At 42.6% G+C, this 26,379-nt stretch overlaps 1 protein-coding gene across 1 annotated transcript in view; it reads right to left on the bottom strand.

Moving 5' to 3' along the window:
* LOC149397943 (uncharacterized) overlaps nt 1-15,271 on the bottom strand; it is a 39,676-nt gene extending 24,405 nt beyond the window's left edge. Inside the window, exon 1 of the mRNA XM_089614398.1 lies at nt 15,221-15,271. Within this exon, the coding sequence (XP_089470524.1) occupies nt 15,221-15,271 (51 nt within the window). The remainder of the gene's footprint in view (nt 1-15,220) is intronic.
* Nucleotides 15,272-26,379: the final 11,108 nt, after the last annotated feature.

Genomic DNA, 26,379 nt, shown 5'->3' with positions numbered 1-26,379 from the left:
TTTAAATGTTTTATTTAATTAATTGTATGGGCTGAGCCCTAATGATTTTTATTTAAAACATTACAAAATAAATGATTATGATATCGATTTATTTTAAATGGGACATTAGAATGGGCCCTTACTTAATTAATTTTTTCGATAAAAAATTGGAAAAAATTAAATAATTTGATATTGATTTATTTTTCCTAAGGGACATAAGAATGGGCCCAATTGAATCCATGGGCCAATATGATTGGGCTCATCTTGATTTACTTTATAGAATCAAATAGGAAACAATCAATCCGAATCAAACCATTCTTGCATGCTCTTGCTTGTTTATTTAATTACTATGCCATGCTTGTATGCTATAACTTAGATCATGTATCGTATGTTAATGGTTGTCATGGGCTTTCATTCATTAAAATTGTCTAATTGGATTAGGATAGTTAATTAATGAATGAGTTGAACGGATCGGAGAGCTCTGTCACCAAGCCGATAAGAGGCTAAGCTGAGAGGTACTTAAGAAGACCTAGTGTCTCACCTTCTCTACTGGGAGCTTTTCCGTGATGGAATACTTTTAGGGTAATCAAGACTAGATGTCACGAATTCCTAATCACTAAGCTATATCGAAACATCTATTTTTAAGGGTAGCTTAGAAACACTCGAGTTTTTAATATGACTTAGTTAACTCGAGTGGATCACCTAGATTAAAGTTAATGCTAGGAAAATTAAAATACTGAACGTATATTGAGTCGTAGGTCTCCAACATTGACACAACACCGTGAGGATGAAAGATCCCCTAGTGGCCGGTGGTTTTCTAAACATGGTGGTCAGTTCCATTCGGAAGGGCTTTTTTTATTCCAATACCAAGGTTGTGTCTCTGACGATAGGTGGGAGGGTTGATCTCTGCGTGTACTAGTTACGAAAGTGTGTATGAGCTAGATTTCTTTCACTGAAATGTTGGGTTGACTCATGCATGAACCAACCGGTGGTTGCTCATGTGGCCAAAGATTCCTATAAAATTGGTAGTTAGTGAGCATAGTTATGAAGGTACATGTACTATGATTGCTAACTAATCTGAGATGGTTCTCATTTTCACTAGGTGCACTCCGTTACGTCACCAGAGTGAAACGGACTGTGTCTATTAGTCGAATTACCTTGGAATATAAAAACTGGGTTCTTTTGATTAGTATTTTATCCTGTGCATGTTTGCATTATAGTTTTTATTTCCTAAATTATATTGATGGTTGTTTCTTTTCATATTGCTAGTAAATGTGCTTTTATGTTTTTAGTAATCATGTCAAACCCTATTATGGCCCCGTTGTCGAAAGACGTCCTGACTAGAGATAACTTCCCTAAGTAGAAGTCGAATCTCAACATTGTGCTTGTGAGTGAAAGCATTCGCTTTATCCTCACTGAAGATAGACCTCCTCTTCCTGCTCATGGTGCCTCCAAGAACTTGAGGGAGGACTATGACAAGTGGACTACTGCCAATAACAAGGCAGTGGCCTACATGCTCGCAAGCATATTTGATGCGTTGCGAACTAAGATGGAAGGGTAGGAGACCGCTGTGGAGATCCTTGACTCGTTGCAACAAATTTTTGGGATGCGAAGCGAGCAAGCCCGCATTGAGCTCACCCGTAAGTGCACTAGCACTAGGATGACTGCGTGAACTCCGGTGATGGATCATGTCATGAAGATGACTAACTACTTCACCGAAGCTGAACTCCATGGGGCACAGATGGATGAGGTTACTCAGGTGGTAATAATCCTGAATTCCCTTTCGAGTGACTTCATACAGTTTACGTCCAACTACATCATGAACAAGTTGACGTATGGACTGTCCCAGCTGTTGAATGAACTACAGACTTTCGAGTCTACCACTCGACATGGGAAGAACAAAGGGTCAGCTCTCTATGCTGACAAGAGTTCTTCGCCTAAAACCAAGAAGAAGTTGACTTCTGGTGCTAAGTCATCTAAGGCACGTCCAAATACTTCAAAGGGGAAAGGTCCCGCTAAGAAGGAAAGGAAGAACTTCAAGAGAAGTGGAAAAGGAAAAGAAAAGAAGCGAGAAAGCATTGGTAAATATCACCACTGCAACACTGAAGGCTATTGGAATAGGCATTGCCCTTTGTACTTGGCCGAGCTTGAGAAAAACAAGAAGAATGCTGGTATGGTACCTTAAAATTCATGATTAAAGATATCCTAAAAATGTTTTGAGGATAATTATTCATGAGCATACTTCTTTTCGAGTTGCAGAGCATATCTGATGGAGCACACATGTGTAGACGAGCTTGCTAAACAATGTCGGATTCAAGCCCGAATTATAGAGAAGCTCATGCTCCGTTTGAAGATCTAATTTTCCGCTAGTTTAATTACTTTCATTTTTGGATTTATTTTGAACATGGGATGTGTCATTTAATAATCCGAGGTTTTCTGGACTGTAGCCTTTATGGTTATTCCAGAAAGGATGAATCTTTCTTTCTTTATGTTTTATTACATTATTTATGAACACATGGTTGTGTCTTTAAATATTTCCTTCTATAATTGAATGCCTTGATTGCTTTCATGATATTTGAATATGCATGAATGCTTATGTCCTTATGAAAAAGATATAGAATATGAAGGTCACGTTTTTCCGTTCGTATGCTATATAGAAGCACAATAAATAAATATAAATATTTTCTAAGTTATTATCCCTGTTAGAATTTAATTAGCTTTTATTGCTTCATTAAATTCTTATGTTGAATATGTTTTATTGTTTAAGAACTATTTAGTGCTTTGAAAGCGTCTAAATAATTATTACCATTATTCGACAATGACTTGTGCGAATAATAAATAATAAAGGAGACACAACTAAGAGTTAGTGTTGATGATGAATTAAATTAGTGGGAGCTTCCTTAATTGGAACCTAGTCACTAATATTCGTATTGATTGAGTGGGAGCATCTTTGAATGGAACCTAGCCACTCTAGATTTATTGATTGAGTGGGAGCATCCTTAATTGGAACATAGCCAGTCTAAAATTCAATAATCGAGTAGGAGCATCCTTAGCTGGAACCTAGCTACTCTTATTCATTGACTTAGTGGGAGCATCCATAAATGGAACCTAGCCACTAAATAACCAATATTATTGAGTGGGAGTATCCTTAATTGGATTCTAGTAACTATTGTTCAATAAAAGAGTGGGAGCTTTCTTTAATTAAATCTAGCCACTTGTTGTTCAATAAATAGCAACATCCTTCATAGGATTAAAATCATCATTGAAGATGGCATCCTTAACCGGAATGTATATGCTATTATTCAATAATTAAAGTGGAAGAGTAATCAATGATTACCTTGCCACATGAATCAATGAATTGAAAGGAATGATAATTTTGAATTATCTTGTCGTTAAAATCAATAACCTAGTGGGAGCATCCTAGAATGGATCCTTGTCACTCTCATCAACAATAAACTTTCCTTAAATGGAAAGACATGATCTTGAGATATCACTCTCGATCAAACTAACTTGTCTGAAAGTTATTAGCCCATATTTAATAGATCTACCTGTTAAGCTATTAGCTTAAAGGAATAGAGAGATCTATAAAAGGATTAATGAAATGGTTTAAGCTTTAATAAGCTATAAGGTAAGGGATTGCGCCCTTAAGGAGAGACATTATCATCAATGATACTCTTCTTTTTGATACCACGAACCACTTCATTAGGGATCTTCAAAATTGAAGATGAACTGTCCTTTGAGGATAAAGTTCCAATAATATAAAGACATGGATCGAAGTAGTTATACTACTAAACCTTTTGAAATACGAAAGGTAGATCCTAAGTACTTAACAAACTAATCATGATTGTACATGGATGTTTGTTATAATCAATATTTTGAGAATGATAGATAAGTGTAGTCCTAAACAAGTGTCATGAATAAAGTCATTACTATTATAGTTCTAGACCTCATTATGACACAAGTAAATTGACTGAGCTAACTGTTTCTAAAATTAAATTTAGAAACGACATGCTCGTTCGATTATGTCTCAAACATACTTATTGACATAAGGTATGAGCTCAATGTTGAGGCTATCGACATTGCCTTTAAAAGGACTAATAATTAGACCTTAGACAATATCGTATTTCCGAAAATAAGTACATGTGTTGTAAACACTGTAATTTATGGAAATAGTGAGATACTTAGTTATTTAAATATAGTAGATCCTTAAAGTCATGTGTATATATTGAATATGAACACGACAAACAAGGATGAACTATAAATAACCAAGTAATGGAAATAGGTCAATAAAGTTCTTATATAAACACGTTCAATAAATCACACTATAGTAAGTGGTGATGAGATCAAACCATGCAATGGTGCAACCTGTTTTGGCACCAAAGGGATGTACACCTTGATAGGGAGACTTGTTATCTTTAGATATAAAGTCTTGTGTATAATCTAAAGGTATGCGAGGTGTTAATTTGTTCTAAAGTAAATTTATTTACTATGAACAATTTGACTTGACCTTAAATGGTAAGTCAAAGATCACTTGCAAAAATGCATGAACTAGAATAATATGAAAATGGGACATATGTAAGATCGACATAAATGATAGAGTAAAGATAAAAGTGGGAATCCATATGATGGGAATCTTAATCCTGGGTCAAGGTCTAAACCGTCTATAATGATGACAAAGAATTAAATTGGCTGAAGGAAACTTATCTTCTCTGGTCAAAGTGGGAGATTGTTAGGAATATTGTCCACTTGAAGATAATGAATAAATGATTACTAAATTCGATAATAAGATTACTTTATTAGCATTATATGATTAGTGGGTTGAGTTCTAAACAATTAGAATCAATAACAACTATCTTCCATAGCCTTCGTATCAAACTGAGTCACGTGCTGGGCACTTGAGTTCGGGCGGTGAGCTAAAACGAGGTTGATGACTGATATACGCCTGGAAAGCTATATCTAAAGTCATATATGTGGAACACATAGGTGAAGGCTGATCACTATGTGAGAGCATTCTACACTTGTGGTAAGTGTACGACTTGGACAGGTCTTGGGTGTAGATGTGTTGTTTAAGGACCGTTACGACACACTAACCGAGGCCACTATGATGGTCACAGTGAGACTTGATCTAAATCATGAAGTGATCATGGACACTGGGTTATGTTACTGGGCTCTTTGACTCATTCTCTAAAAGGCTATTCATGCTAATCACAACTTATGTCTTGGGAGTTTTCTCAGAGCATAATTCGAGTGGGAAGTGATTTACAGATACGGAATCCAGCCTTCCTGAAAGAAGTTTAATGTTCACTCACCTAAGGGTTGATTCCAGAACCCATAGATTGCTAGCACTTTCGAAGTAAGTAACGTTCGAAAGAATCTTTCGCTGGGGAAGCAACAATGCTTAGGGCTGATATGTATCAAGAGAAGTATAACAGAAAAATTGACTTCTCTTGACACAGGTTGAACCTGGAGGATCTTGATCATGAACTGACTATATCAGTGGACACTCGTCACGATGAGTAAATATAATTCTAGTATAAAGGAAAGTTCAGTCTTGGCTTACAAGGTGGAGTATTTGACCAAGATTAGACGAATCGATGGAAAAAGAGAAAGGACTATTTTGTCTTTTTCATCGGATTTGTTAAGCTTCTATTACTAGGTCCATAGTCCCCGATTCGGCTCTGATAAAGGCGGATAAGAACTTTCGTATAATAATGTTTATCATTATTAATCTCACTTGCTGTAATTGTGATTGACATCATTAATTCTGGAAAACGGGTCTTCGCAGAATTAAATAAATATTTATGGTAGAATTGTTTATTTATTGTTTGATCAAGTAAATAAACAATTATTAATTATTTGTTTATTGTTGGACCAAGTAAATAAATGATTAATTGGGTTTTAAGCAATTGAGCCTTGCACACATGGAAAAGTCGAATTAGGTTTTTTGGCACTAGGGTTTGCGCAAATTCCCATTGGCCGTGTGCCTAAAATTCGATTTTATAATATTGGTATTTACCAATATTTTCTCTTTAGTTGTTTAAATAAGAGAGAATAATATAAGATATTGTCATATATTTTCTCCTTATTTAAAGGAAAGTATTTAGGAGAATATATGAGAATATATTTAATGGGAAATAGTATATTCCCCTTTATTCTCTCACTAAATAAAATATTCTCTATTTAAATAGAGAATAATATCCCATAGATTTTGATCTGATGGATGAGAGAAAAAGTAGGATTCACTTGTTGAGATCTAAGGGCCTAGATTTAATCCACCAGTGTGAACACAATAAAAGGAAATAAAATATTCTGGAAGATTCCATGAATATCTCATTTTTACTACTATAAATCAGTGAATAAAATGTCGCTGAATTTCCAGGAAATTCGCCTGGAAATTCCATTTCGGTGGTTCAACGGCCGGCGGCAAGCTTTTGTTTCGTTTCCCCGTTTTATGTCGTTGGAAAATCGGGGAAACGGCATGCCGTTTCCATTGTAAACGACCGGTTGATTTCGTTGAACTTGTAGTATAAAACCAGCATATATTCCACGTATGTCGACGAATTCCCAGAGAAAAGAAAAAAAAATGACTTCGGCGACTAAGTTACAGAAGAAGTTACGGAGGAAGAAGAAGAAGAAGAAGAAGAAGAAGAAGAAGAAGAAGAAGAAGAAGAAGAAGAAGAAGAAGAGAGAGATGTATACAATGCAATCTTGCGTAATATGTTGGTGGATATAAAAAAATTATCTTTCATGCGTCAGTACTCAGTACAACTGAGTCTTCAACCAATTGGCAATTGTCTACAATCTTCTCTCTCTCACGTGGCTGAGAGATTGTAGTCTAAAGTAATAATACAAAGCCTGACACAATGAAATGGATAAATAATACAACTAATTGCATACTTAAGTATTTTAAAATGTATTGCAATTTATCAGTAAAAATTATATCAAATAGCCATTCACAATGAAATGGATAAATCAACTGATTAAAAAATAGTCAAAACATTAAAAATTAATTTTATTATTAAGATATATTAACTTAAATTATTAAATTAATCAAATTAATGATATATTTAATTAGTACATATACATAAACAAATATTATAACTTGCATATCATATATTTTTAAATTTAAAAATTGAAATATATATGTGTATATATTTTACCACATTTTTTCCGTTCCGTTTTCCATCGGCACGTCGGTTTTCCATGGAAAATGGCATTTGAAAACGGCATTTCACTTGCCCTTTTCCACATTTTTTCCGTTCGATTTTCCATCGGCATGACGATTTTCCGTAAATCAGGAGCCTCGAAACGGCAACGAAAACGGCATTTAGTTCCTTGCTATAAATAGGGGTTCATGAGAAGGCAAAAATAAGCAATTAATTTGTGGAAAATTTCGTGGCTCTCCCTCTTGGGTGTGCGAAATTTTCTGCCTCTCCCCCTCGGAAATTCGTTTCCATTCTTAGTAAAATAAGAGAGAGATCTCGAAACACCTAGTTTCGTGATCTAGTGAGATAAAGACTGTGCCCACTCATCTTTCTTATTCGTCTCGGAGATTACGTTTCGGAAGACTAAGGTGTCATCCTCGAGTCCTTCATCAAGACGACGCAAAGAGTACGCGATTGGTTTAGGAGCGTTCTGTAGCTGAACCGAAAATCAATGTAAGTATTCATTTTTCGCTCAAATCGGTTGCTTGATAAATATGCTCTCGTGAATTAAATTAATTAAACATAACTAGATCTTGTTAATTATAACCATAATTTAATTAGCTTATGATCAGCGTAATTAATTATTTTTCCGCATTAATATGGTTATATGGTGGAATCATCTCAAACGAGTCGCATCAGAACGATTGTTCCTGTCTGATACGCGCTCGATTCCCCGACAAGTGGTATCAGAGCTAGTTGTTATGATTAATTAATCGATTCGTTCTTGTAATTAATTTAAATATGGTTTGAATGAAATTATATGTGGATGTGAATTTCATGCAATTCAATATATGATATGTGGATTGTGATTCGTGGTTTGATCGTAGAATATTTGATTCTCGCTTTTCTAGATTTTTTGTAAACCCGAAATTCAAAGGGTATAGGTTTTATGTAATTATTATTATTGTTGTTGTAATCCGATGGTGCGACGTTCTTGATCACGACGATCGGCGAGAGACGGACACAAAACGAAGAAGCATGACGGACGAAGAAAGCCTCCATGACTACGCCACAAGAAAACTTGTCACAAAATTTTGTCACAAGTTTCGGCCGTCCTCTTTGTGCCGGGCCGCGCCCTCGTGGCGGCGGCGGTCCGGTGCAGCCTCAAGTCTAATCTTGACCTAGGTCAAGATTAGAGGATTCGTCCGAGCCTCAGCCCGGAAACCCTAGTGGGCCCACGGGCCCACTCATTAAAAAAAATTACCGAAAAAAATTAACTTTTTTAAATGTTTTATTTAATTAATTGTATGGGCTGAGCCCTAATGATTTTTATTTAAAACATTACAAAATAAATGATTATGATATCGATTTATTTTAAATGGGACATTAGAATGGGCCCTTACTTAATTAATTTTTTCGATAAAAAATTGGAAAAATTAAATAATTTGATATTGATTTATTTTTCCTATGGGACATAAGAATGGGCCCAATTGAATCCATGGGCCAATATGATTGGGCTCATCTTGATTTACTTTATAGAATCAAATAGGAAACAATCAATCCGAATCAAACCATTCTTGCATGCTCTTGCTTGTTTATTTAATTACTATGCCATGCTTGTATGCTATAACTTAGATCATGTATCGTATGTTAATGGTTGTCATGGGCTTTCATTCATTAAAATTGTCTAATTGGATTAGGATAGTTAATTAATGAATGAGTTGAACGGATCGGAGAGCTCTGTCACCAAGCCGATAAGAGGCTAAGCTGAGAGGTACTTAAGAAGACCTAGTGTCTCACCTTCTCTACTGGGAGCTTTTCCGTGATGGAATACTTTTAGGGTAATCAAGACTAGATGTCACGAATTCCTAATCACTAAGCTATATCGAAACATCTATTTTTAAGGGTAGCTTAGAAACACTCGAGTTTTTAATATGACTTAGTTAACTCGAGTGGATCACCTAGATTAAAGTTAATGCTAGGAAAATTAAAATACTGAACGTATATTGAGTCGTAGGTCTCCAACATTGACACAACACCGTGAGGATGAAAGATCCCCTAGTGGCCGGTGGTTTTCTAAACATGGTGGTCAGTTCCATTCGGAAGGGCTTTTTTTATTCCAATACCAAGGTTGTGTCTCTGACGATAGGTGGGAGGGTTGATCTCTGCGTGTACTAGTTACGAAAGTGTGTATGAGCTAGATTTCTTTCACTGAAATGTTGGGTTGACTCATGCATGAACCAACCGGTGGTTGCTCATGTGGCCAAAGATTCCTATAAAATTGGTAGTTAGTGAGCATAGTTATGAAGGTACATGTACTATGATTGCTAACTAATCTGAGATGGTTCTCATTTTCACTAGGTGCACTCCGTTACGTCACCAGAGTGAAACGGACTGTGTCTATTAGTCGAATTACCTTGGAATATAAAAACTGGGTTCTTTTGATTAGTATTTTATCCTGTGCATGTTTGCATTATAGTTTTTATTTCCTAAATTATATTGATGGTTGTTTCTTTTCATATTGCTAGTAAATGTGCTTTTATGTTTTTAGTAATCATGTCAAACCCTATTATGGCCCCGTTGTCGAAAGACGTCCTGACTAGAGATAACTTCCCTAAGTAGAAGTCGAATCTCAACATTGTGCTTGTGAGTGAAAGCATTCGCTTTATCCTCACTGAAGATAGACCTCCTCTTCCTGCTCATGGTGCCTCCAAGAACTTGAGGGAGGACTATGACAAGTGGACTACTGCCAATAACAAGGCAGTGGCCTACATGCTCGCAAGCATATTTGATGCGTTGCGAACTAAGATGGAAGGGTAGGAGACCGCTGTGGAGATCCTTGACTCGTTGCAACAAATTTTTGGGATGCGAAGCGAGCAAGCCCGCATTGAGCTCACCCGTAAGTGCACTAGCACTAGGATGACTGCGTGAACTCCGGTGATGGATCATGTCATGAAGATGACTAACTACTTCACCGAAGCTGAACTCCATGGGGCACAGATGGATGAGGTTACTCAGGTGGTAATAATCCTGAATTCCCTTTCGAGTGACTTCATACAGTTTACGTCCAACTACATCATGAACAAGTTGACGTATGGACTGTCCCAGCTGTTGAATGAACTACAGACTTTCGAGTCTACCACTCGACATGGGAAGAACAAAGGGTCAGCTCTCTATGCTGACAAGAGTTCTTCGCCTAAAACCAAGAAGAAGTTGACTTCTGGTGCTAAGTCATCTAAGGCACGTCCAAATACTTCAAAGGGGAAAGGTCCCGCTAAGAAGGAAAGGAAGAACTTCAAGAGAAGTGGAAAAGGAAAAGAAAAGAAGCGAGAAAGCATTGGTAAATATCACCACTGCAACACTGAAGGCTATTGGAATAGGCATTGCCCTTTGTACTTGGCCGAGCTTGAGAAAAACAAGAAGAATGCGGGTATGGTACCTTAAAATTCATGATTAAAGATATCCTAAAAATGTTTTGAGGATAATTATTCATGAGCATACTTCTTTTCGAGTTGCAGAGCATATCTGATGGAGCACACTTGTGTAGACGAGCTTGCTAAACAATGTCGGATTCAAGCCCGAATTATAGAGAAGCTCATGCTCCGTTTGAAGATCTAATTTTCCGCTAGTTTAATTACTTTCATTTTTGGATTTATTTTGAACATGGGATGTGTCATTTAATAATCCGAGGTTTTCTGGACTGTAGCCTTTATGGTTATTCCAGAAAGGATGAATCTTTCTTTCTTTATGTTTTATTACATTATTTATGAACACATGGTTGTGTCTTTAAATATTTCCTTCTATAATTGAATGCCTTGATTGCTTTCATGATATTTGAATATGCATGAATGCTTATGTCCTTATGAAAAAGATATAGAATATGAAGGTCACGTTTTTCCGTTCGTATGCTATATAGAAGCACAATAAATAAATATAAATATTTTCTAAGTTATTATCTCTGTTAGAATTTAATTAGCTTTTATTGCTTCATTAAATTCTTATGTTGAATATGTTTTATTGTTTAAGAACTATTTAGTGCTTTGAAAGCGTCTAAATAATTATTACCATTATTCGACAATGACTTGTGCGAATAATAAATAATAAAGGAGACACAACTAAGAGTTAGTGTTGATGATGAATTAAATTAGTGGGAGCTTCCTTAATTGGAACCTAGTCACTAATATTCGTATTGATTGAGTGGGAGCATCTTTGAATGGAACCTAGCCACTCTAGATTTATTGATTGAGTGGGAGCATCCTTAATTGGAACATAGCCAGTCTAAAATTCAATAATCGAGTAGGAGCATCCTTAGCTGGAACCTAGCTACTCTTATTCATTGACTTAGTGGGAGCATCCATAAATGGAACCTAGCCACTAAATAACCAATATTATTGAGTGGGAGTATCCTTAATTGGATTCTAGTAACTATTGTTCAATAAAAGAGTGGGAGCTTTCTTTAATTAAATCTAGCCACTTGTTGTTCAATAAATAGCAACATCCTTCATAGGATTAAAATCATCATTGAAGATGGCATCCTTAACCGGAATGTATATGCTATTATTCAATAATTAAAGTGGAAGAGTAATCAATGATTACCTTGCCACATGAATCAATGAATTGAAAGGAATGATAATTTTGAATTATCTTGTCGTTAAAATCAATAACCTAGTGGGAGCATCCTAGAATGGATCCTTGTCACTCTCATCAACAATAAACTTTCCTTAAATGGAAAGACATGATCTTGAGATATCACTCTCGATCAAACTAACTTGTCTGAAAGTTATTAGCCCATATTTAATAGATCTACCTGTTAAGCTATTAGCTTAAAGGAATAGAGAGATCTATAAAAGGATTAATGAAATGGTTTAAGCTTTAATAAGCTATAAGGTAAGGGATTGCGCCCTTAAGGAGAGACATTATCATCAATGATACTCTTCTTTTTGATACCACGAACCACTTCATTAGGGATCTTCAAAATTGAAGATGAACTGTCCTTTGAGGATAAAGTTCCAATAATATAAAGACATGGATCGAAGTAGTTATACTACTAAACCTTTTGAAATACGAAAGGTAGATCCTAAGTACTTAACAAACTAATCATGATTGTACATGGATGTTTGTTATAATCAATATTTTGAGAATGATAGATAAGTGTAGTCCTAAACAAGTGTCATGAATAAAGTCATTACTATTATAGTTCTAGACCTCATTATGACACAAGTAAATTGACTGAGCTAACTGTTTCTAAAATTAAATTTAGAAACGACATGCTCGTTCGATTATGTCTCAAACATACTTATTGACATAAGGTATGAGCTCAATGTTGAGGCTATCGACATTGCCTTTAAAAGGACTAATAATTAGACCTTAGACAATATCGTATTTCCGAAAATAAGTACATGTGTTGTAAACACTGTAATTTATGGAAATAGTGAGATACTTAGTTATTTAAATATAGTAGATCCTTAAAGTCATGTGTATATATTGAATATGAACACGACAAACAAGGATGAACTATAAATAACCAAGTAATGGAAATAGGTCAATAAAGTTCTTATATAAACACGTTCAATAAATCACACTATAGTAAGTGGTGATGAGATCAAACCATGCAATGGTGCAACCTGTTTTGGCACCAAAGGGATGTACACCTTGATAGGGAGACTTGTTATCTTTAGATATAAAGTCTTGTGTATAATCTAAAGGTATGCGAGGTGTTAATTTGTTCTAAAGTAAATTTATTTACTATGAACAATTTGACTTGACCTTAAATGGTAAGTCAAAGATCACTTGCAAAAATGCATGAACTAGAATAATATGAAAATGGGACATATGTAAGATCGACATAAATGATAGAGTAAAGATAAAAGTGGGAATCCATATGATGGGAATCTTAATCCTGGGTCAAGGTCTAAACCGTCTATAATGATGACAAAGAATTAAATTGGCTGAAGGAAACTTATCTTCTCTGGTCAAAGTGGGAGATTGTTAGGAATATTGCCCACTTGAAGATAATGAATAAATGATTACTAAATTCGATAATAAGATTACTTTATTAGCATTATATAATTAGTGGGTTGAGTTCTAAACAATTAGAATCAATAACAACTATCTTCCATAGCCTCCGTATTAAACTGAGTCACGTGCTGGGCACCTGAGTTCGGGCGGTGAGCTAAAACGAGGTCGATGACTGATATACGCCTGGAAAGCTATATCTAAAGTCATAGTGGAACACATAGGTGAAGGCTGATCACTATGTGGGAGCATTCTACACTTGTGGTAAGTGTACGACTTGGACAGGTCTTGGGTATAGATGTGTCGTTTAAGGACCGTTACGACACACTAACCGATGCCACTATGATGGTCACAGTGAGACTTGATCTAAATCCTGAAGCGATCATGGACACTGGGTTATGTTTATGGGCTCTTTGGCTCATTCTCTAAAAGGCTATTCATGCTAATCACAGTTTATGTCTTGGGAGTTTTCTCAGAGCATAATTCGAGTGGGAAGTGATTTACAGATACGGAATCCAGCCTTCCTGAAAGAAGGTTAATGTTCACTAACCTAAGAGTTGATTCTAGAACCGATAGATTGCTAGCACTTTCGAAGTAAGTAACGTTCGAAAGAATCTTTCGTTGGGGAAGCAACAATGCTTAGGGCTGATATGTATCAAGAGAAGTATAACGGAAAAATTGACTTCTCTTAACACGGGTTGAACCTGGAGGATCTTGATCACGAACTGACTATATCAGTGGACACTCGTCACGATGAGTAAATATAATTCTAGTATAAAGGAGAGTTCAGTCTTGGCTTACAAGGTGGAGTATTTGACCAAGATTAGACGAATCGATGGAAAAAGAGAAAGGACTATTTCGTCTTTTTCATCGGATTTGTTAAGCTTCTATTACTAGGTCCATAGTCCCCGATTCGGCTCTGATAAAGGCGGATAAGAACTTTCGTATAATAATGTTTATCATTATTAATCTCACTTGCTGTAATTGTGATTGACATCATTAATTCTGGAAAACGGGTCTTCGCAGAATTAAATAAATATTTATGGTAGAATTGTTTATTTATTGTTTGATCAAGTAAATAAACAATTATTAATTATTTGTTTATTGTTGGACCAAGTAAATAAATGATTAATTGGGTTTTAAGCAATTGGGCCTTGCACACATGGAAAAGTCGAATTAGGTTTTTTGGCACTAGGGTTTGCGCAAATTCCCCTTGGCCGTGTTTACCAATATTTTCTCTTTAGTTGTTTAAATAAGAAAGAATAATATAAGATATTGTCATATATTTTCTCCTTATTTAAAGGCAAGTATTTAGGAGAATATATTAGAATATATTTAAAGGGAAATAATATATTCCCCTTTATTCTCTCACTAAATAAAATATTCTCTATTTAAATATAGAATAATATCTCATAGATATTGATCTGATGGATGAGAGAAAAAGTAGGATTCACTTGTTGAGATCCAAGGGCCTAGATTTAATCCACCAGTGTGAACACAATAAAAGAAAATAAAATATTCTGGAAGATTCCATGAATATCTCATTTTTCCTACTATAAATAGGGGTTTATGAGAAGGCAAAAATAAGCAATTAATTTGTGGAAAATTTCCTGGCTTTCCCTCTTGGGTGTGCGAAATTTTCTGTCTCTCCCCCTCGGAAATTCGTTTTCATTCTTAGTAAAATAAGAGAGAGATCTCGAAACACCTAATTTCGTGATCTAGTGTGATAAAGACTGTGCCCACTCATCTTTCTTATTCGTCTCGGAGATTACGTTTCGGAAGACTAAGGTGTCATCCTCGAGTCCTTCATCAAGACGATGCAAGGAGTACGCGATTGGTTTAGGAGCGTTCTGTAGCTGAACCGAAAATCAATGTAAGTATTCATTTTTCGCTCAAATCGGTTGCTTGATAAATATGCTCTCGTGAATTAAATTAATTAAATATAACTAGATCTTATTAATTATAACCATAATTTAATTAGCTTGTGATCAGCGTAACTAATTATTTTTCCGCATTAATATGGTTATATGGTGGAATCATCTCAAACGAGTCGCATCAGAACGATTGTTCATGTCTGATACACGCTCGATTCCCCGACACAGCCCGCCCTTGACACTAAGACTGCCAGTCATTGCCGACTTGCCATTTGACACAAGGCCGTCCTGTCACCAATTGACCAGCCCATTAAAACACGGCCAGCTAGGCCTTCTGCCTCCTTGCCAACCAAGGCAAGCCCAATGGGTTTCCTTGACCCCTCAGACTCTATAAAAACCATTTATCCGGGAGGGGTAAGAAAACAAAAACTCTCTACACCTAAGCTTTGCTAAAATTGATTCTCAGTGGGTCTACTTTTGAGAAATCATAAGCACCCAATGCAATCACACTAATGTTGAGCATCGCAGAATGCGCTAGAGGCACTGCTTCCGTGCCCAAATAGCTCAAGTGTTCTTCGTCTCTCAGGAGCACATAAGCCGCCTATAAGATGCACTCTAAGCCGCCCATGAGGCGTATCTTAGTCGTTTACGTGACACACATTAACCGCTCACGAGACATACTTTAAGCAACCCACCTGGCACACCAAAGCCGTCAATACGACACACTCTAAGCCACCCACGAAGCGCATCTATGCCTCCCACGAGGCATACATTAAGCCGCCCACGAGGCGCACTTTAAGCCATCCATGCGGTGCACTTAAGCCACCCACAAGGTACACTCTAAGCCATCCATGCGACGCATCTAAACCATCCACGCGATGCTCCCAAGACTCCCATGCGGTGCAACTAAGTTGTCTGTAAGAGGCACATATAAATTATTCATGCGGTGCAACTATGGCGTCCATGTGACACACCCATGACACCCATGTGGTGCACCTAAGCCATCCATGCCACACAGCAAAGGCATGGCCCCTTGGGTTGGCAGGTTACTTGGCCAATCAGGTCGACCAATGTATTCTCTTAGCCAACCGACCATCTCCCGTGGACGACTAGGCCAACTAACCTCTCTTGTGGACAACCAGGTCAATCGGCCCCCTCTTATAGTCGACAAGTCATCTCCCCTAAATGACTGGTCCAACTGACCTCTAACGTGGTCGACTGGTCCGAACGGCCTGATCACTTGGCCGACTGGTCCGACCGGCCATCTACGATGGTTGACTGGCTTACCAATCATTTCACTTGGCCAACTGGTCTGACCGGCTTGCTCACTTGGCCGACTGTTTCGATCGACCATCTGCTCACTTGGCCGACCAGTCCGACCGGCCTGCTCACTTGGCCAACTGGTCCGACCGGTCATCTAGTCACTTGGCCGATTGGTAAACCGGGTTGCTCAGTTGGCCGACCGGGCCTCGTCCATGCGATTTTGTGCGGAATTTAGCTCCAAACAGCTCCAAGTCTAACCTTTACATATATATAAATATAGACCTCGACCCCAAAATTCACGTAATTCAAATTTGAGCCTTGAAATGTTGCAAAAACCTCGTGGAAGCTCCTTTCACTCATATTTGACCATTAAACACCTAAACCTTCTATTTTTCCACCTCAATCCTCCTAATGTTGAGCATCAGAGAGGTAACCATAAGCAACTCCTATGTTTCCCTTTGATAGTTCACTTTCCTTTCTTTCTTTCAAAACATATCGGAGGACGTGGAAGATTTTTCACGGCTAGGAACGAACTCGGGATTCCAAGTTCAGGATGCCCAGGCTCAAACGTGATCACTTGGTCCGGCCAAGGATCGAACAGTTTGTGTCTCTAAATCGTTGTCAAAAAACGAGCATCTCACTTTAGAGTGCTACATTAAAGAAGCATATTGAGGCACCTTGATTTGGGAGGGAGAACTCAAGGACTTCGTGCTAAAAATGTTAAAAAAATCATAGAACCCAACCCCTCAGCACTTCCAGCGAGACGAACAGAGGGATGACAATGTTGTCACCGTCATTAAAATAAAGCAACCTGGGCTAGGGAGTAACTCATGGGACCACGATGCACATCGTGGGCACCATCTTTGGTGGCCCCGATTAACCAAGGAGGAGGCGTTGCGCATTGCACACTAACATAACGATGTCATCATTGTCACGGCCCAAGTGGCCAAGAACTTGGTAAGACAAATCCTCATAGACAACATATTGTTCAAGGCTGCACTGGATAAGATGAATCTGGAAGAATAACACACGTACCCCATTGTATGGCTTCCCAAAGAGAGAGATAGAGAGTCTACATTGAAGGCATGATCAGTCTGCCTATGATGTTTGTATCTCCTAGAGGGGACGACACGACGCGAATGGTCTACTTTCTAGTAGTGGATCAGCCACCGGGCTACAATGCAACCATTGGAATACCTATACTCAACGAACAGCAAGCGATCACTTTCATTCATTTGATGTAATAAAGTCTCACGAAGACTCTTTCTTGTAACTGCTGAATAATTGATAAAGAGTTGAAACTTTCATTCATTCTTCCTTTCTTGTTTCAACTTTAGGATAAACCTTAGTCTTTAGTCCTTAAACAAACCTAACAACAAAGGAAGAGTCAAATATAGATTTGCATGAACAAACTCTTCATGGTTTGCTTAAAACAGTATATTAACAATCTAAGGATCAAAGTGTTGTCAATGGTGCCCACAAGAAGAGTAGTATTGTCTATTTATGTACATTTGATGTAATATAGTCTCACAAAGACTCTTGCTTATAATTGACAAATCATTAATAAAAGTTGAAACGTTCATTCATTCTTCCTTGTCTGTTTGAAGCTTTATGACAACCTATAGTCTTTAGTCCTTAAACAAACCTAACAACATATGAAGAGACAAATGTAGATTTGCATGACAAACTCTTCATGGTTTGCTTAAAACAATATATATTTGCAATCTAAGGATCAAAGGACTATTGATCTCAGTACGATTGTTAGGAGAATCTATGATGTCTGATTATGGAACATTGAGAGTTGGAGACTCTATAGTTCTTCTAGGTATCTTCTGAAGGTATTGAATTGGCCAGTGCACTTCTAGAGACAAGATAAGAAAAAACCATTTAACCTCTTATGTCTCGAAGTCACTACGTATGAATTGCATCATGCTTACCTCAATCCTGAAATGAGATGTCATTTCATAGCTTACGTATTCTCATTTGAGAAAATTAGAGTTCGGATTCAATATGTGATTCTGAACAGGACCTATTGGTGAAGTACTAAGTTATGAAGGCGTCATGAGTAACTTTGTGAAGATCTCATAGATATGGAATTCATGTACAAGATAGCTGAAATGCAATGTATATCAGCTCATGCTTTGTTCCTTGGAATGTGAATAAATGAACTGGCCAGTGTCTAAATTGAGTCACGACTCTTTTGGATGAATCAATGTGACTTGTTAGCTCCTCGTCAATACATTGTTTCTAACTTATTCACAAGAGACAAAGAACTTGAGAAAATAACAGCTAGAAGGGTAAAATGGTAATTTTGTAAATCCTGACTAGCTGATGATATTTATGAAGGATAAACATAGATAATATTCAGTGGATCCACTCATCACAATTAAGTTGAATTCTTTATTAGAAAATAAATTCATTTGAACCGAGAGATTCTCAGTGTCAACTCTTTAGTGGAGTCAGTTGACATTAAGCTAAACTTGGAAAAGGTTTGTGAACTTTTGAGTCCAAGTAAGTTAGCTAAAGCTTTGTTCATTTGGATCCATGAGGTCACTGCAAAAAATCATATCAAGTAGGAATAGTTAAACTAGAAGCTAAGTCAAAACAAAAACTAGACAAGTTTTAAGAAAATTGTCTAAAGGGTATTTTTGTCTTTTTGGACCTAAGACGAAATGAATGTCAATAAATTTTTTGACATTTTCATATGATGACAAATATCACTCGGCCAAGTTAAGGAATATGAGCCTTGAGGATTAATTTCATTTCATGGAATTTTACTTGAAAATTCTTAATGGGCTTTTCTTATGTTGTCATGAACAAATGAAGAAACATCTAGAAGGTCCTTCTAGAAACCTCAAATTCGTCCACCCTAAGCAAGAGAAAGAGAGATTATTTTGTGCATTAATGTATGAAGATACTTTCCAAAAGAAAAAGAGGAAACAAATTTCCTCTAGAAGGAATTATTTTGGGCGACCAACTAAGGAGAAAACAAAAGAGGAAACAAATCCATGGACTTGCATGGGATAGCTTGCATGTGATATTCTATAGAAGAGGAAGCTACATGTTATCGGCCCGACCCCGATAGCGGCCGAACGAAGGCGAAGCAACGTCGGGCGCGTCTCGGCAGCTCGCCCCGGCCATTGGCCGGCCCTAGGGCCAGCCTCGGCCGGGGGCCGGCCCAAACAGCCTCGGCCATTGGCCGGCCCAGAGGCCAGCCTCGGCCAATGGCCGACTCAAGATGCTCCCGGCCATTGGCCGGCCCAAATAGCCTCGGCCATTGGCCGGCCCAAGGGCCAGTCTCGGCCAATGGCCGACTCAATCTACTCCCGGCCATTGGCCGGCCCTAACAACCTCGGCCACTGGCCGGCCCAGAGGCCAGCCTCGGCCAATGGCCGACTCAAGATACTCCCGGCCATTGGCCGGCCCTAGGGCCAGCCTCGGCCAATGGCCGGCCCAAATGGCCTCGGCCATTGGCCGACCCAAGGGCCAGTCTCGGCCAATGGCCGACTCAAGCTACTCCCGGCCATTGGCCGGCCCTAGGGCCAGCCTCGGCCAATGGCCGACCCAAATAGCCTCGGCCATTGGCCGGCCCAAGGGCCAGTCTCGGCCAATGGCCGAGCCAAGACAATTCTCGGCCAAGGGGTTGCCCATAACGCCCCTTGGTCGCCTATAAATAAAGGGGCCGCTCCCCTAGTCCAGGTAATCCGAATTTGAGTACTGAAACGCTGTCGAACTCGTACCTCGCTCATTTCTCTCAAGTCTCGACCCCTAAACACTAAACCCTCTACAAACCACCTCAATCCTACTAATGTTGAGCGTCGGAGAGGTAAACAGAGGCAACCCCTCTGTTTCCCCTTTGTAGTTCACACCTTCTTTGCTTACTTTTCAGGTGCTTGGACGAGACAGAGATCACCTACAGCTAAGGGACGGCTTGGAGTACCAAGCCCGACACGCTCGAGTCGAGACGAGACCACTTGGTCCGGCCTTGGGTCTAACCGTCTGCGACTCCTAAATCGTTGTCCGAAAAACTGCGACAACATTTTGGCGCTAGAAGGAGGGGATCTCTCGACCTTGACGACGTATTTCCTCTACCAGTTTTCTCCCTTTGTTCTCACGACTCTCGAGAGATGAGTCACATTCCTGCCACCTCCGCGGGTACCCGAGCGACGAGCTCGAGGTACGGTCTTCGACGCCTCGCACATCGTCTTGAAGGGCAACCTCGCGATAGCGAGAGCCAGCCCCAAGACCCGATGATTGACCCCGAGGCCGAGCTCCGAGAGGACACGGCCCGGCGGCTTGCGGAGCTCCTTGACCGCCCCGGCGTCGACGGTACGCTCATAGCCGACCTCCTCAGCTATGACATTGAAGATAGGTCCGCCCAAGACGACTCCGACCCCGAGTATGTGGAGGAGTCGAGGACCAACGAGGCAACGCCTACCCTTGCCCCTTTGCGGCCCGAGAGGTCCAACAATGCTCTGGCCGGGCCGTCGCACCTAGCGCGGCAACAGGCACGGTCACATTCCCAGGGACTCGCCCCCTCGGTTTCAAGAGGCGGCCGGACACGGCCCCTCGCCGAGGAGAGAACGACTCTGGCTGATGATGGGGCCGATAGCCGAAGCGCCCGCCGGACGGTCCGACCAAGGGCGATCTCGCCTCGCCCCGCACCAAGCGTGGACCTTAGAGAACGCTTGACGGCGCAGAGAAACTCCCGAGGGGAGGATCTCCGCCAAAGGCTAAACTCTCGAAGGGACGCGCTCCCCGCTGCAACTCTCGGCCGGCCTCAGGCCAACGTCGTGGACCAAGCGTCCAACGAATGCCAACCGGTGACTCCCGTGGCCCCGACGGTCGACCCCGCTAACGGCCTCGACATGGTCACGACGATTCAGAGCCTCCAGAATCAAATCATCGAAATGAGAGAGTCGGGGAGGCAAAGGCCGTACGGAGGGATCGAGGAATCATACTCTCCCTTCGCCGCGCAAGTCCTCGCGCAACCATGCGTGGGGAACTTCAAGTTACCGTCCATTCCCCCCTACGATGGACATACGGACCCCCACTTCCACGTCCAACATTATGAGACGTGGATGACGATGCAAGGGCAGACGGACGTCACTCTCTGCCAAGCCTTCAGCTTGACCCTCACAGGGTCGGGGTTTGAGTGGTTCCGAAGTTTGAGGCCGGGAAGCATCCCGTCCTTCCGGGCCTTGCGAGAGGCGTTCCTCGCCCGGTTCGCCACCCTTGTGGCGCAAAAGAAACCGAAGACCCACCTCCTCTCTATCCGACAAGGAAGAGACGAGACGTTGAGACAATACCTCGCTCGCTTCACCGAGGAGTCTCACAAGGTCGAAGGGTTCGACGACAGGGACGCCATCACGGCAATCACTGAGGGAGTACGCACGAGTGACTTCCTCAAGTCTATTGTTGGCCAGGTCCCGCGTGACATGGCGGAGCTAATGACAAGAGCCCGCACATACATGGGAGTCGAGGACTATCTCGATGGCCGAGATGGCCGAAAGTCAGGGGGACAGGGGAGTCGCCGCCGCGACGATCGAGACGAAGATCGTCCCGACCCCCGAAAGAGGAGGAATAAAGGAAGCCAGGCCCCTAACGGCCGTTCCCTCCCCGGGCCAAGGCCGCCACATGTCGATAGCTTCCGAAAGTTCTCGCCATTCACTCCTCTGAACACTCCGCCGGAGCAAATCCTGGCTCTGCACCGTGACAAGTTGGGGAGTCCAACCCCTCTCACGAAGGATCCCGCCAAGAGGGATCAAAGCAAGTACTGTGACTACCATCAGGATCACGGGCACCTGACATCTGAATGCTATCAGCTCAAGCGTCAGATTGAGGCCCTGATTCAAGATGGGAAGCTGAAAGAATACGTCCTTAGAACTATCGGGACGGCCGCGACGCACGGAGGCCGCCCGCGGCAAGGAAAGAAAGGTCCGGCGACGGTGACTGTCACGGACCGCGCGGCGACCGAAGAACCAGAGAGCTCGCAACTTCACGTCGTGGGCGCGATCTTGGGCGGCCCGGAGTTCGGAGACTCGGCTACGCAAAGGAAGAAGTATGTGCGCGAAGTTTCCCAAGGGAAAATAGCGCACTACATCAACCATACGTACGAGGTCCCTCCTCCGGCCCCCTTCGAGTCCATGTTCTTCACCGGACAAGAAGCGGCGCGAGTACTCCACCCACACAACGACGCGATAGTCGTCTCTGCCCCGGTCGCCAACAACCTCGTCCGGAGAATCCTGATCGACAATGGGAGCTCCGCCGACATAATCTTCAAGTCGGCGTTGGACAGGATGAAGCTATCCGGGGTAAGACCAACCCCAATCTCAACCCCACTCTTCGGCTTCTCTGGGGAAAGGGTTATGACGGAGGGAACTATCGACCTCCCGGTTACCTTCGGTACGCCGGGGGGGCTCGAGGTTACCCACATCGTGTCATTCCTAGTGGTGGATCAGCCCTCGGCTCACAACATCATCGTTGGCCGCCCGACTCTCAATCGGCTGAAGGCCATAACGTCCACATACCACCTGATGATGAAGTTCCCGACCGAGAAAGGAATCGCCGTGATGTTGGGAGACCAATCCATGGCGAGGATGTGCTACATCCAGGGCGTGGACGGAAAAGGGAAAGGAAAGGTGGTGAGCACCGTCTTCCAACTCGGGGACAAATTCCCGTGCAAGTTAGAGGAGGGAGGCACCTTCGGGGAGCTAGACCAAAGGGACGAAGTCGAGCGTCGAAAGGTAGAGACACCGGACGACCTCGTTCCCGTCGTGTTGGACGACGCCAAGCCTGACCAAGTGGTCAAGGTAGGCGCCCAACTCTCGTCTGAAGTCCGAACCGAGCTCGCCGCTTTCCTCCGAGAGCACAAAGATGTCTTCGCGTGGACACACGCCGACATGCCGGGGATCGACCCCGAAATCATGGTTCATCGTCTCAACGACGACAAGAGGGTGGCCGAGCGCGTTCAACCGCGACGGGCGTTCAGTGGGGAGAGGTACCAAGCCATTGGTGAAGAAGTTGACAAACTTCTCGCCGCCGACTTCATCAGGGAGGCGGAGCACCCCAAGTGGGTGTCCAATGTGGTAATAGTCAAGAAGCCAAACGGGAAGTGGCGGATCTGTATCGACTACAAAGATCTCAACAAAGCCTGCCCAAAAGACAGCTTCCCTCTCCCGAGGATCGAGCAGCTCATGGACGCCACTGCGGGCCACGAATTGCTAAGCTTCATGGACGCCTACTCGGGCTACAACCAGATCCGCATGCACGAGCCGGATCAAATTAAAACCACCTTTGTTACGAACCGCGGACTTTACTGTTACAAGGTCATGCCCTTTGGCCTCAAAAACGCGGGAGCGACGTATCAAAGGTTGGTGAACCGCATGTTCGCCAATCAAATTGGAAAAACTATGGAGGTCTACGTGGATGACATGCTTGTCAAAAGCCTCAAAGCCCACGACCACGTTCGAGACCTTAGGGAAATGTTCACAATCCTGCGGCGCTACAAGATGAAGCTCAACCCCAACAAGTGCGCTTTCGGGGTCGAGTCTGGAAAGTTTCTGGGCTACATGGTGAGTCGCCGCGGGATCGAGGCCAAATCGAGAAGATTAAGGCGATCTTAGAGATGAGGTCGCCACAAAAGGTCAAAGAAGTTCAAAGCTTGACGGGAAGGATCGCCGCCCTGACGCGATTTGTTTCCAAAGCCACTGATAGGTGCCAACCGTTCTTCAAGGCGCTGAAGAAGACCGACGGGTTTGTGTGGATGGAGGAGTGCGAGGAAGCATTCCGCGATATGAAAGCCTACTTCACCTCCCCCCCGTTCCTCGCGAAGCCAAAGAATGGCGAAACCTTGTTCCTCTACCTCGCGGTTTCCGATAGGGCCGTGAGCGCGGTCCCCATACGCGAGGAGGACAGGGTACAATGGCCGGTCTACTACGTTAGCAAGGCGCTCCTCGACGCCGAAACCCGATACCCGGAAATCGAGAGACTGTCCCTCGCCCTCGTCATGAGCGCGAGAAAGCTCCGGCCCTACTTCCAAGCGCACCCCATTGTGGTCCGCTCGGGACATCCCATCGAGAAGGCCCTTCAAAAAGGGACCTCCTCTCGAATGGCGATATGGTCCCAAGAGTTGGGCGAGTACGGGATCGAGTTCCAACCGAGAACCGCCATTAAGGGTCAGGCCCTCGCCGACTTCATCGCCGAATTCACAAGCACGCCCCCAACCGACGAGGGCGGCGAGAATAACGAGAGCACGGAATAGAAGAAGGATGACCACGTCGAGTCGTCGAAGAAGAGAACCAACGTCCCGACAGGGCCGGTCTGGGACTTGCACGTGGATGGCGCGTCAAACGCCCGGGGGGCTGGCGCCGGCGTTGTGCTCACAAATCCCGATAGGGAAAAGCTGAGATACGCCCTGCGGTTCGAGTTCAAGGCTTCCAACAACGAGGCAGAGTACGAGGCTCTGATCGTTGGCTTGGAGCTAGCGAACAAGTTGGGCGCCCAAAACCTGCGCATCCATTGCGACTCGCAATTGATTGTGAACCAGGTTAAGGGCGACTACGCCGCGAAAGAGCCACACATGATCGCATACCTGTCCAAGGCCCAAAAGAATCTAGAAGCCCTGTCGTGGTTCGAGATAGTCCAAGTCCCTCGAGAGGCGAACATTGACGCTGACGCCCTGGCTCGCCTCGCGTCTGGGATAGACGAGGAGGGCGAGTGTAGCGTCCCAATCGAAGTGCTGACCCGACCCTACGTCTCGAGAGGCGACGTAGGGGTCGTTGACGAGACTCTGCCTCCCTCGTGGATGACTCCGCTCGTGGAATTCCTTAAGCGAGGAGTTGTTCCCGAAGACAAAGAAGAGGCCAGAAAGCTGAGAAGCTTGGCGCCGAAGTACACAATGAGGGAGGACAACTTGTTCAAGAGAGGCTACTCTATGCCCCTCCTTCGCTGCTTGACCGAAGTCGAGGCGAAGAAGGCACTCCGCGAGGTGCACGAGGGGGTGTGCGGAAACCACGCCGCTGGGCAATCGTTGGCATTGAAGCTACTGAGACTTGGATACTTTTGGCCGACCTTGAAAAAGGACTCCCACGAGTGGGCCAAAAAGTGTGATAAGTGCCAAAGATTCGCCCATATCCCGCGTCAAGCACCGGCCCCATTGTGTCCAATCATCGTGCCGCGACCTTTCGCGAAATGGGGAATCGACCTCATCGGCGAGCTACCTACGGCCCCGAGACAATACAAGCACGCGATCGTGGCTATCGATTACTTCACAAAGTGGGTAGAGGCCGAGCCGCTAGCAAAGATCACTGAGGCGAACACGACGAGCTTCATTTGGAAAAGCATCATCTGCCGCTTCGGGATCCCTGCGTCAATTGTAACCGACAACGGAAAACAATTCGACAATGCGCGCCTCCGAGAAATGTGCGAACAACTTGGCATTAGCAAGACTTTCTCCTCTCCCCGCCATCCTCAAGCCAACGGTCAGGTCGAGGCGGTGAACAAGACGATCAAGGAGAACCTGAAGAAGAAGCTGGAGGCAAGAAATGGGGCTTGGGCCGACGAGCTTCCCATGGTCTTATGGGCATACCGCACCACCACTCGAAACGCGACCGGCGAAACCCCCTTCGCTCTCGCGTTCGGCGTCGAGGCTGTGGTACCCGTCGAGACCAAGTTGCCAACCTTGCGCATCGAGGAGTACGACGAAGCCGCCAACGATGACGCGATCAGGCTCGAGCTAGACCTCATAGACGAAACGAGGGCGGACGCACTCACCCAGCTTGCTGCGCAAAAGAGGAAGGTCGAGAAGTACTACAACTCAAAGATCAAGCTGCGGAAGTTCTCCGACGGAAGCCTCGTTCTTCGAAGGGTGTTCCAAAACACCAAGGTGCAAGGTGCGGGAGTTCTAGGCCCCACCTGGGAAGGCCCGTACTGTGTGCGCCGAGCCATCCACAACGGCACGTACGAGCTCGAGAACATGGAGGGACTCGTGTTCACACACCCGTGGAACGCGGAACACCTCCGGCAATATTACCAGTAGACGTTCATTCGTCCATTTTTTCGCTTTTTTGTTTTCATGTAATTTTCGATTCTAGCAAAGACAA

This window comes from Urtica dioica, chromosome 5 (assembly GCF_054948205.1).
Source record: "Urtica dioica subsp. dioica isolate 48M chromosome 5, U.dioica_male_clone48M_v1_H2, whole genome shotgun sequence".
Taxonomy (NCBI): domain Eukaryota; kingdom Viridiplantae; phylum Streptophyta; class Magnoliopsida; order Rosales; family Urticaceae; genus Urtica; species Urtica dioica.
The sequence above is the reverse complement of the archived record's forward strand: the minus strand, read 5'-3'. Positions and strand labels throughout refer to the sequence as shown.